The sequence below is a fragment of the Benincasa hispida genome, chromosome 7 (assembly GCF_009727055.1).
Source record: "Benincasa hispida cultivar B227 chromosome 7, ASM972705v1, whole genome shotgun sequence".
NCBI lineage: Eukaryota > Viridiplantae > Streptophyta > Magnoliopsida > Cucurbitales > Cucurbitaceae > Benincasa > Benincasa hispida.
The window spans coordinates 21,079,268-21,089,293 of NC_052355.1; the positions used below are offsets into that span (position 1 = coordinate 21,079,268).

The following is a 10,026-nucleotide window of genomic DNA, read 5'->3' on the forward strand; positions in this document are numbered from 1 at the left end:
ATTCAAATAAAAATGAAAAATAATTTTTTTTAACCAAAAGACAATCATCACAAAATTTTAAAAGACTTAATTTTGTGAAAAAATAAATTAACCAATATATCTTTTATTATATTTTTCTTAAATTTTTCAAATATTTATTTTATCCTTATAAAACACAGGCAACGCACATGGTATTCGATTAATTATATGTAAATACGTTTTCAAGATTTATGGTAAAAATGATAGTAGATAATCATTTTTTTATGAAAAAAAAAAAAACTTCAACAATTATTCTAAACTACAGCAATCATAAAATGTAAGATTTATTAAGAATAACTCAAATTAAACATTTGAAATTTTCAAAAAAAAAAAAATAATAATAATAATTAAACATTTGAAAGTAACACCAAGAAGAAAATGATAACTTATTATTTCCACTGATTTTTTCAAAACTATCAAGGAATTGAAAGATGAAGAATCTCCTTGAACTCCAACCTCCGAGTTTCAGTGTAAAACGTTTTGTGTTTGTTTGGCCAATACGTTAACCAAATCCAACCTCTAATCTCCCATTCCATGGATTTTCCTCTTGCTTCTCTCTCAATCTTCCAACAAATTCTCTCTCCATACTCATCTCCGGCAAATATCACTCCTCCCTGTTTGTTGAACGGCCGGAGAGCGCTTGAGTATCGGTCCCGGAACCATGCTCTAGGGTTTATCAGCGCAAATCTTGATGGTTTCCTCAACGCCACCTCTTTCCCGTCCGAACTGTCGTGAAGGTACCAGTTCAGGATTCCGGTGTTGCCGTACACCATTTGCTCGAACTTCCATGGCTTCAAGCTTGCTGTTGCGGTCTCTCCGACTGTCAATTTTATCCCTGGGTAAGGGTTTTGCCCTTCGAATCCGGCTTCTAGGGTTTTTTCAGTTCCGACTTCGATTCTTGGGTTGTCTGATGATTTACTAACTGAGATGCTTGTTATGTTTGTTTGTAGTGTTGGAGTGATTTGCAGTGAGATTCGTGATGGAAAATGCTTTTCGGATCTGCCGACTCCTCGTTTCGACATGAGCGTATCGTTTACGAGTTGGATAATGTTGCACCTGTAAGAATTTGAGGGAGGTACGTTTTAAAATCCATTGTCAATGATACGTGAGAATCTGTAATGTGAATTAGTTTAGAAAGATCAGGTTTGGAATTGGAATCAATTCTTTTCTAGAAAGTGTTTTTTTCATGGTTGTTACTCTTATGGCGAGAGAGAAGAAGTTTAAACTCAATTGTCAAAGATACGTGAGAATCCTTAACATCGATTACTTCTAATAGCTTGAGAGATCAGTTTGAAATCGATTTTCAAGAATTTGACGGTATCTTTTGTTACTTTTATTATGGGAAAGAAAGGAAATTCGTTCTTAGTGGCGCATAAATTAGCTTCGAAGTGCAAATCTACCTTATGTTGTCAACGTGAACCCTCAGATTAATCCACTTCTCATGTACCTCAGCCTTGTAATTGAACTGCAGAACCCCTTCTAGCTGGTGATAATTTAGAGAGAATTGCAATCTTTCATCAGGTGAAGGACTGGATGAGTTCTCAATACGATCCATTGCAATGACAGGGCAATACAGTTGAACTTTCCATAACCCGTGAGTTGAAAATGAATAAGAGAACAAAGGTGAGGGTGTTTTCAGGGTGCAGCAGTTGGCCTTGAGCTCCAATATCCAGTTGGTAATTGCAAGGTTTATGGATCTCATCCATTGCTCTTCAAGATTAGATCCCAACAGTTTCATAAGCACCTTTGATGTCTGTCTTGACCAACAATTTGCTAAATGGTATTTGAGGGTCGTAAGACAATCCAATCGTAGACCAGTCGGAGCTTCATAGATGCAAATGAGGAATATGAGGGTAAGAAATACAAGATTGAAAATTTCTTTTGAGTTGAAAGTAATTTCGAGTTTGAGGAAACTAAAGTTAAAATTGTTTTGTTGGTTTGAGCCATAATGAAGAACATCATGAACACAATTTAGCAAGAGACTGGATATGCTTTCTTGGTCATCTAATAAATTTGAGGATTTGGTGTTGGTCTTCAAAGGTTCTGAAGTCCAAAGAGAGATAGGAAGGCTGAAATCTGCAATAACAGATAAAGTAATGGCTGGGGAATGAAGGCTTTTGGCTGCAACAACATCGAGAGAGGAGTTTGTCAAGCTTGAAGAGTATATGGGTGTTGAGATGGAAGTTTTTTTCCACTGGGAAAGTGGTGGCAGGTTCTGTATCCAGGAATAAACATCAGGAAAGCTACTAGGAGCCATGGGAACATGCAGTAGGCTAGCAAGATTGAACTCTTCTTTCTCTCTGTAATGACAAATGATGATATTTTCTTCTATATATATAGACTCTTTGATGAATGGAATTTAAGTTCAAAGATTCTAGAGCGTGGAAAAGTCAATTGAGAAAGTAATTATTTAGACAATTGGCATCAAGAAAGAAGAGATGAATGGAAAGAACACGATAAGTTTGGATGGTTCTGCATAGGAAAGAGTTGATAGACACCTCACCTTTTAACTAGGGATAACTCGTCACACGACCCAACAATCTTTGATCAAAAGTTTAAGTCTCTATAAAATATTGGGCGCTTAGTGGGCTGCAGCCTATAACACCAAAAAGAATCTTCAAAAAGGAATAAAAACATCAACAAATTTCTAAAGATATAATAAAAGATTATCAAAATTAATTAAAATACACCAAACCTTCTTGATTAAAACACCTGTGTAGATTCCACTTGAACTTAGATATATCATAGAAAATACATAGGTTGTGATGGGCATTTTCAGGATTGAATTTGGACATCATTTTGACTTCAATCGAAGTATTTGGTTGGTTGAGTTGGGTGTGATATGATTATTCTAATTGGATGAAAAGATAGTAATTTTTATTTTAAAATGAAAAGATAGTAATTTTATCACTTAACGGAGTTTGGTATTCAATTGGATGAAGTTGAAAGCTTTTATAACTCCACTACACCAGGGCATTCTCTTGGCTCACTTGGCAAGGAAGGAATCAGAATTTTTAGAGATAAAGGAGCTTTATTATTATTATTATTGTTGTTGTTATTATTTAAGAATAAAGGAATTTTCATTGAGCTAAATTGAAAGAACACAAATGCAAACAAAAAAAAAAGGCTACCAAATTGGAACATTTTTGTAACGACTTTGGAAGGGGGTCTTCCCTTGTTTTCCCACTCTTGAAAGTTTAATCTCAATTTAATACAACTATCAAATAACCTATATAAACTTTTACAGACGATGAAATAACCATATGTAGACAAATGTAGTTGGCAACACGTTTAGAAGTAGAGATATGTCTTGTTTGTTACTAAGAAAGAAATCAAATAAGTCGGAAAGAGATTTCAGACTATTAATCTCCGTCTATTTCTTATGATTTCTTTTGACCTAAGGAATTGAAAGATGGAGAATCTCTTTGAATTCTAGCCTCCTGGTTTCAGTGTAAAATGTCTTGTGTTTGTTTGGCCAATAAGTTATCCATATCCAACCTCTAATTTCCCACTCCATAGTTTTCCCTCTTGCCTTTCCATCAATCTTCCACCACACACTGTCTCCATACTCATCTCCTGCGAATATGACACCTCCCTGTCTGTTAAAAGGTCTGTTAGCACTCGAGTAACGGTCTCGAAACCAAGCTTTAGGATTTATGAGTGCAAGTTTTGATGGCTTGGTGGAGACCACCTCTTTCCCATCCGAACTGTCATGAAGGTACCAGTTAAGGGTTGCAGCATTGCCATGTACTAACTGCTCAAATTTCCATGGTTTCAAGCTCACCGTTACAGTCTCCCCTATTGCTAATTTGAGGCCTGGGTATGATGTTGCAGATTCAAAACCAGCCTCGAAGGATTTTTCAGTTCCAATATCTATTTGAGGGTTACTTGAGGACTTGCTTACTGAGACACTCATTATGTTTGTGTGGAAAGTTGGAGTGAGTTGCAGTGAAATTCGTGATGGAAAGTGCTTTTCTGATCCACCAACTCCTCGCTCGGATAAGAGAGTCTCGTTCACAAGCCGGATGATGTCACACCTGCAAAAATCCAGTATACATTTTAAACTCAATTATCAAAGATATCTGATAATCTTTAATTCCAGTTCCTTCTAACAGCTTGAACGATCAGATTTTCATCTGCTTTTCAAGAAATTGCCACTATTTTTATTGTTACTAGCCTTAAAGTTCAATTTACCTTATGTTATCAACGTGCACCCTCAGATCAATCCACTTTTCTCGAACCACAGCCCTGTAATTGAACTGCAGAACCCCTTCAAGCTGGTGATAATTTAAAGAGAACTGCAATCTTTCATCAGTTGAAGGATTGCTTGAATTCTCAATATTATCCATTGCAATGATAGGACAATACAGTTGAACTTTCCACAGCCCGTATGTCGAAAGTGAATAAGAGAACAAAGGTGAGGGCGTTTTCAAAGTACGGCCAGTGGCCTTGAGCTCCAATATCCAGTTGGTGATTGCAAGGTTTAAGGATCTCACCCATTGCTGTTCTAGATTAGACCCCAACAGTTTCATAAGCACCTTTGATATCTGCCTTGAAGTAGAATTTGCCAAATGATGCTTGAGAGTCATAAGACAATTTGAACGGAGATCGACTGGAGCTTCATAGATGCAGATTAAGAATATGAGGGTAAGAAATGCGAGGTTGAAGATTTCTTTAGAGTTGGAACTGATATCGAGTTTGAGTAAGTTATGGCTAGAATTCTGTCTTTGGTTTGAGCCATAGTAAAGAACATCATGAACACAATTAAGCAAAAGACTTGACATACTTTCTTTGTCTAATAAATTCGAGGAATTGGTGGCAGTCATCAAGGGTTTTGAAGTCCAAAGAGAAATAGGAAAGCTGACATCTGCAGTAACTGAAAAAGTAACGGTTGGGGAGTGAAGGTTTTTTGCAGCAACAATTATGAGGGAGGAATTGGTTGAGGTTGAAGAGCATATGGATGTAGAAATGGAAGTAGTTTTCCATTGAGAAAGTGGTGGTAGGTCCTGTATCCAGGAATAAACATCAGGAAAGCTACAAAAGGCCATGGCAACATGCAAGTTAATTATCAAGATTGAACTCTTTGTAAGGAAAAATTATGGTGTTTTCTCCCGTATTTGTAGACACTTTGGTGAACAGTAGTAAAGTAAAGCAAAGATTCTTGGAGCCAAATTCAATTAAAAAAGTGATTATTGAGACTATTGGCATCCGGAATGAAGTGGAATAAAAGATAAAGAACTTGATAAGATTGGATGAGATGGATACCTTTTAATTTGGGAAAACTCATCTCACTTAGAGGGTATTTGGCTTACCAACATGAGTTGAGTTGAGTTGAGTTGATAAAGTATACTAACTCAATATTTAACCCACAAATTTTAAATGTTGGTGGAGTTGAGTTGGCATATTTTACCAACTCATCCCAAACTCTCCATTCTCTCAATGTTTTCAATGACTTCATTCATCGACCATTGTCGACAACTACCGTTGCCACATTTTGGGAACCAACTCTGGTGACCACTTTCACTCGGCCAACTCTGACAACCAACTCAAGGCTCAGACAACCACCTTCTCACGACCAACTATGACGATCAATTCTGGGCTCCAACAACCACCTCTGACAATAAACTTCGGTGACCAGCTCCGCTGACCACCTTCGTTCGACCAACTCCAGCCTTCGACAGCTACCTCTGACTACAAACTCCAACGAAAATCATCTACGATGATCAACTTCGACAACCACCATCGCATGACCAACCCCGATGGGTAACTCCAGCTTCAACGACAAATTCTGTCGACCAACTTCAATACCACCTTCGTGCAACCAACTTTGGGCTCCAACAACCTCTTCGATTACAAACTACAGCGAAAATCACCTTCGATAATCAACTTCAACGGCCACCTCCAACTATTATAAGACCGATTGCATCTTAACATTCCCACCACAGTCTAGGAAAAGGTATTATTTGCATCTACTTGGTAGGATTGACCAACTTTAACTATTTTAGTGGAGAATTTTTTTTATGCATGAAATTGGATCATTGTTGGCCATGATATATATATATATATAATATATATATATATATAATATATATACAACCCTAACTTTAACTATTATTGGGAACATGTAAATAAACCTTAACGACATCCCTATCTTTTCTGCACGTTCCATGACTGTTAAAATATTTTGTCTACGTTAAGTGCAATATTTATATGTACAAAATTGTAATATATATATTTTTATTTAATTAAATTCACATATCAAGTGAGTGTTATGAATTTGGAAAAGTATGGATGTAGTTGAATGGTGGAACACAAAGTTAAGAAGAAAAAAAAATATAACAAATAACAAAAAAAAAAAAAATCATAAAATGGATATTTATTTTTGGAACATTTTCTAGCAAGAATTAGTGAAAATGGAGATTTGTTTGGATGAATTGAAAGTGAAATTGTTGAAGAAATGTGGTGACATTCTATTGGCTACTAAGATGATGAAGGAGATTCAATTAAAAAAAAATCATGATCGAGGAAAAATATAGAGCAATGAGAGGAGGAAGAAAAAAAGAAGATGATTAAATTTATTGAGAAAAATTAGAAATAAAAAATTATGATTTCTTTTTTATTTTCCATTTTATTAACTATATTCCTACAAGAAATATAGTTGGTTAATTGTTGTACATTACAACAATAATAAGAAAAGAAATAAAGAAAAACTTTAAAAATAAAAGAAAAAAATTGGAATTCGTATTTTTTTCAAACAAAGATGAGTAAAATTATTAAATAAAAAAGTTTAAAAACAAAAATAGTAATTATAAAAGCAGATTACGAAAAGTTCAAAAAACTGTATCACATGCCCTTAACATATGAATTTAACTTTGCATCTCAAACACATACATATGAACTCGGGCAAAACAATTCTACACCAGATATATAAACTTCACAGACATATGAATTCCAAACATAGTATTTCAACTCAGTGCTTCAAAGAGCTCCTTGGTCTAATATATATATTTTGGGTAATAATACAATTTGATCCATATACATTTTTTTAAAAAAATACAATTTGGTCCATATACTTTAAAAGTTTATTCAATTTTAGTTCATGTACTTTTAGTTGTCCATTTTCAATAAATCTTAAATTTAATCCCTCGTAGTTAATTTTTTTCGAAATTGATTATATAGTAATAATAATTTTCTAGGAAGGAAGTATAATATGTGGATATATTTTTAAATTTTATGCTAATAGATAACAAAATATTTTTTTCTTTTATTGTGATAAATAATAAAGTAGTAGTGGGGACTAAATTTAAGATTTATTGAAAGAATAGGGATTGAAATTGGACAATTGAAAGTACAAAGACTTAAATTGAACAAAAAAGTATAACAACCAAAATGATATTCTAACTTCTCTCTTTTTCTTTTTGGTTAAGATACAATTTTGATTTCTGGACTTCGAAGTTTGTTCATATTTAATTCGTGTACTTTCAATTGCCCAACTTTAGTCCATATATTTTTAATAAATCTTAAATTTAGCCCCTCAAAATTAAAGTTCATTGAAATTGGTTCAATAAATAATAATAATTTTCATGCAATAAAATATAATATGAAAAATTTCCCCCTATAGTAAAAATACTAATGGATATTTATTTATTTTTTGAAAAACTAACCATGAATTAGTAGTAAGGAATTTTTTAAAAATTATATTAAAAAAATTGAACAGACTCTAAAGTATGTATCAAAATGACATTTTTAGCTTTTTTTTTCTTTACCAAAAGTTTGAGTATAACTAGGCATCCAATTCCGGCAGCGGTCTAAAAAACCTCAAAAGAATCCTTGAAAAAAAGGAGGAAACTACGAGGCTTCTAAAGAGAGAAAAAAAAGATAATCGAAGTGGCTGACCTTTTCATTTTTACGCGTTTATAGATCTTGCTTAACTTAGTTATGTTTTGTGTAATGATATCTTCGAAGAAAATTGACACTGGGACTGGGTTTTTGTTGAAAGATTTAGGGCGGTTAGTTTGTCGATCTAGATTTTGTTTTATGTTTTTGAGATTTACTGATTCAACAAATATGTGTTATGATATATAATTTTTTTTTTTTTTTCCTTTTTCAATATGTGGGTGTGGGGTGGGAATTGAAACTTAAACCTTGAGGTTAATAGTACAAGTTCGTGCTACTTAAACTATATAACTATGTTTCAATTGAATCTATTGCTTTCGAATTGCCTACCAAACAAGTCCTTGGTAAATCGTTGATCTTTTTGCATTAATTAGATCTTATGTTATGCAAACCTTAATTGTTTGTTGGTTGAAATTAGTTAGTTTCAAGACAGGAAAAATTTAACTTAAGCCACGTTTATGAAAGGTGTATCGCAATAAATGAAAGGTAATTTGAAAAGTGTGACCCATTTTTTTTTATGTTTGTCAGTGTTTACCGGCGTTCTGCATTCGTATTGACAAATGGACTGCAGTTGAAAATTCGTAATCAAGTAAAGTAATCTGAATGACGAGCATGAGGTGATCAATTGAATTGCGTCTGAAAATTACGTTGTATCGTTATTGTTATCATTATGATTATGGTTATGATTACCATTATGGCTACTATTTAGAAGGAAAACTATGAATTTTGATACATTTACTTATCATTACCATCACCGTTACTTTTTGGCTCTTAAAGTAAAGATAATCGTAACGGTAACAATAAATTTGACCAAATTTTTAATTTTAGATAAATGCGATCAAAAGCTATCTAATTATATTTGCAATTGAAATTCATTATGATTGATCTGTCAATAGAATTCGATCAGGATTACATCAATTTTCATTATAAATTGGTAAACATGGCACGGTTAATCAAGTTTCTTGAATAAAGATTGTTGTTATCATTTCAAAATATTATTTACAAGTTTTGTCAACAGGAACATGTTACATATTATCAACATTATGAAAACATCGATCACAAATATATTTTAGATTGTATTCTTAGATTTTTTTTTTTTTTTTTTTTTTTAACATACATGGGAAAAAAAGTAAACTAATATATTGCCAGATATTTTGAAGAGTTTTAGTGATTCAATTATTATTATGAATAAAGTAACTTGGAGTGTTTAAATTTCCAAATTCTGAAAGTATTTCTTTCAGATTAGAAGGATAATATGTCTAGTGGTGGATCTACATTAGGGGACAAGCAAGGGATTTTCTTTTCTATTAATATTGTTTTTTAAAAATATGTAACAAGTTTCAAACTTATTATTAAAATATTGTTATTTTACAATATCCATCTTTTTGGAAGAATAAAATATATCAAAAGAAAATGGGAATACCTTGCCTTTTAAAAAGTACAAAGATGCTGTAAAAACAAAATGGTTAAAAATCATTTTTCATCCTTAAACTTTCATATAAGTAACAATTTAGTTCTTGAATTTTATCATGTGATAATTTAGTTCTTGAATTTTAAAATTTGTACCGATTAAGCGATAAAAACAAAAAAATTTAAAATTATTTTTAGTTCATAAACTTTCATATAAGTTACAATTTAGTTCTTGAATTTTATTATGTAATAATCTAGTTCTTGAACTTTAAAATTTATAACGATTTAGCGACAAAAACAAAAAAGTTAAAATTATATTTAGTTCATAAACTTTTATATAAGTAACAATTTAGTTCCAATCTAATCCTTAAACTTTAAAATTTGTTACGATTTAGTCTCTAGGGTAGAAATTAATGTTAAGGTTTAATGAGATTTAATGCACCGTTAAACTAATTAGAGACTTAATATTTTTTTAGAAATACAAAGTTTACATCATAAAGTATTGAAATTTGACATCTAATTTTGATAATTTTTTTTACGTTAGGGACTAAGTTGTTATAATGATATAAGAATTAAATTGTTACATACTAATGTTTATGGACTAAATTGTTACGAAATTAAAAATATGGTGACTAAATTGTTATGAATCAAAATTTAAAGACTAAATCGTTACTTTCATGATTTTTATGAATCGAAGTATTT

General features: G+C 32.3%; 1 protein-coding gene and 1 long non-coding RNA gene across 4 annotated transcripts; one reads left to right on the top strand and one right to left on the bottom strand.

The window, feature by feature from the left end:
• Positions 1 to 286: 286 nt before the first annotated feature.
• Positions 287 to 8,431, bottom strand: LOC120081521. Of its 3 annotated transcripts, XR_005482867.1 has the most exons (3): positions 4,213 to 8,431; positions 1,419 to 4,055; positions 290 to 1,074 (listed from the first exon to the last, which is right to left on the bottom strand). XR_005482867.1 is itself a non-coding variant. In XM_039036480.1 (2 exons), the coding sequence occupies exons 1-2, from the start codon at positions 2,273 to 2,275 to the stop codon at positions 435 to 437; spliced, it is 1,497 nt and encodes a 498-aa protein (XP_038892408.1). In that variant the 5' UTR covers positions 2,276 to 2,301; the 3' UTR covers positions 287 to 434. The 3 variants fall into 3 exon arrangements, 2 of the variants coding, with proteins under 2 accessions (XP_038892408.1, XP_038892409.1); XM_039036480.1 differs by lacking the exon at positions 4,213 to 8,431 and having other exon boundaries at positions 287 to 1,074; positions 1,419 to 2,301; XM_039036481.1 differs by having other exon boundaries at positions 290 to 4,055.
• On the top strand, positions 5,838 to 8,725 carry LOC120081522. Its single transcript, XR_005482868.1, has 2 exons — positions 5,838 to 5,974; positions 8,443 to 8,725. It is a non-coding gene; the product is annotated as an uncharacterized LOC120081522 (long non-coding RNA).
• Positions 8,726 to 10,026: the final 1,301 nt, after the last annotated feature.